Below are 2,487 nucleotides of genomic sequence, written 5' to 3'. Positions count from 1 at the left end.
CCTTTTTGTTTACTTTAAGTCCTTAAACAAGGCATAACTTTGACAATTTATTCTGAGGATAAGGATAAATAATCGATTTTCTCTCTGTAGAGTTTTGTTAAAAATATATTTGAGTATATAAAAAAGTTGGAAATAACAATTTAAAAATAAGTTAATCCAATAAAGATCTAGAAATATTCTCCATGCCTCGGCATACCCCTCATGAGCTCGAAAACAGAAGAAATTGGCAGTTCGAACGTGGATAACAATGCTCAGCTTGTTTTGGTGATATGGAAGGGTTGCTTTGTTGTAGTACGACGTCGCCTCGCCTTAACCCTGTACTTCGGGTATTTGCGTAATTTTTTAGGCTTTTTAGCGAGGTCGGGAATAGATGTTGTAGGCGTCAATATTGTTGTTATGACAGGAGATAAAGAATCTGTGATTCGGCTCAATGGTGTTGTTGTTACAAGGTCTTTCTTGGTTCCTATAGGTGTTGTAGCAAAAATCTGTTCCTCCATGGTTCCGACAAGTGTTGTAGTTCTGACCAGTTTTTTCATGGTTTCCATTGGTGTTGTAGTTCTCACATGTTCCGCTTTGGTTTCTGATACTGATGTAATTGGGATCAATTGTCGCCTGACCTCTTTTGGTGTAGTAGTTGAGACCTGCTGCCTTTTAATATCTATTGGCGTTGTAGTTGAGAACAATTCCTTATTGGTCTCTGTTGGTGGTCTAGTTATGACCAACTCCAAATTGTTGCCTATTGGAGTTGTAGTTGGGATTTGTTCCTTCTTGATACCTATTGGAGTTGTAGTTGTGCTCAACTGCCTATTTGTTTCCAGTGTCGGTGTAGTTTGGCCCAGTTCTCTACTAGAGCCTATTGAAGTTGTAGTTGGGACCAGTTCCCACTTGGTACTTATTGGTGTTGTAGTTTGGTACAGTTCCCTCCTGGAACCTTGTGGAGTTGCAGTTGGGACCAGTAACCACCTGGTACTTATTGTTGTTATAGTAGGGACCAGTTCCCTCCTGGTAGCTACTGGTGTTGTAGCTCTGACCAGTTGCCCCTCAACTTTAAGAGACAGTAAAGTTGGGACTAGTTCGTTCATGCTAGCTATGGGTGTTGTAATTGCAATTAATTCCCTCTTGGTTTCTAATGGCGGTCTGGTTATAACCAATTCCAACTTGTTACTTTTTGGTGTGGTAGTTGGACCCAGTTTCCACTTGGTTCTTATTGACGGTGTAGTTGAAAATATGTCCAATTCGGTATCTATTGGGGTTGTAGTTGTGACCAATTTCATCTTGGCTTCTACTGGTCTGGTAGTTGGGAATGGTTCCTGCTTGATTTCCACAGGTGGTGCAGTTATAACCAGTTCCCTCTCTTGCCAAACGTTTGTAGTTGGTCTACTTATTTCGAGATCCCGTTTCAGTTGCAAATCGGCTGATGCAATGGCACCCAGTAAGGAGTCTCGTGTTACTGAAGTTTCATTTGCAGTTAGTCTATCCTCCGTCTGAGCAATACAGCACTGCAAAAGAGCTGTAAGAAAAAGGTGAATAAGACGAATTTCACCTCTCTGCACAAATTTTATATTACCTCCTATAATAACGGCGATAATGATATTCATTTTATTGATGTTGTGTATGCTGAGATACCTTGCCTGCCGCTGGCTACGTTCTCCTGCTTTCTACGGGGTTCTAGCGTTTGTATGCGCCTTCTTTAAAGATTGTTGACAGTACGCTTGATCACACTACTCATTTAAAGCTTCTTTCCAACTGCACAGCTTTCTGTTCATAATCCATCTATTATAGTACTACCATCGTACTATCCTAAGTGAGGTTGTTTTGACTTTTATCTTCTTATTTACTTAAAAAAAAGATAATAGCAATCAAGTTATCAAACCATATGTGCCTTCCTACAAAATCGTTACCTTTATCGCTGCCTCGAGTTAGTAGTCGAAGGTGCTGCGGGCTCTTTTTGAAACGCATAATTAAGACCGACACGTTTTAGTTGAAGATTACAATCGAATGTCTTTAACTAATTATTATTATCAGCAAACGATTCGTTTATCACTACTAAAGCCACGGCAAGTTGGTTTCATTTGTACATTAAACGCGGAAGCTTAAAGCTATATTCTCGTCCAGCATAAGCCATCGCACTCGAGTTTATAGTTCTCGTAATTGTTGTTGATGGCTCTGTCGGACATGCAGTTACGTTAGAAATGCTTACAAGTTCACACCATTTGAGGTTAGGGTTTGTATTGGATCAAAGTAAGAAAGCGTAAGGCGGGCTCTTCATTTAAAATTTTTGTCTTTGAAAGCTTATATCGACTTTAAAAATATGATGGTATCCTCCCTCAATGTCAAGAGAGGTCCATTTATAGTTCACAGAACACAAAATATTAAAATGTTTCAGTTTTCAGCAGTACATAGAATTGAAATGTTGAGAACAGAATTTTTTATTCTTCCTTCCAAAATGAAAGGAAGGACGTGAGGTATCTTGTATATAATCTGACT

General features: G+C 39.2%; 1 protein-coding gene across 1 annotated transcript; it reads right to left on the bottom strand.

The window, feature by feature from the left end:
• Nucleotides 1–202: 202 nt before the first annotated feature.
• On the bottom strand, nucleotides 203–1,598 carry LOC105229730 (mucin-2). The gene is made up of 2 exons (XM_011210166.3): nucleotides 1,568–1,598; nucleotides 203–1,510 (listed from the first exon to the last, which is right to left on the bottom strand). The coding sequence occupies exons 1-2, from the start codon at nucleotides 1,596–1,598 to the stop codon at nucleotides 252–254; spliced, it is 1,290 nt and encodes a 429-aa protein (XP_011208468.3). The 3' UTR covers nucleotides 203–251.
• Nucleotides 1,599–2,487: the final 889 nt, after the last annotated feature.

Source organism: Bactrocera dorsalis, chromosome 4 (assembly GCF_023373825.1).
Source record: "Bactrocera dorsalis isolate Fly_Bdor chromosome 4, ASM2337382v1, whole genome shotgun sequence".
Classification (NCBI taxonomy): Eukaryota; Metazoa; Arthropoda; class Insecta; order Diptera; family Tephritidae; genus Bactrocera; species Bactrocera dorsalis.
Note: the sequence above shows the minus strand (reverse complement) of the source record. Positions and strands in the feature narration are given on the sequence as shown.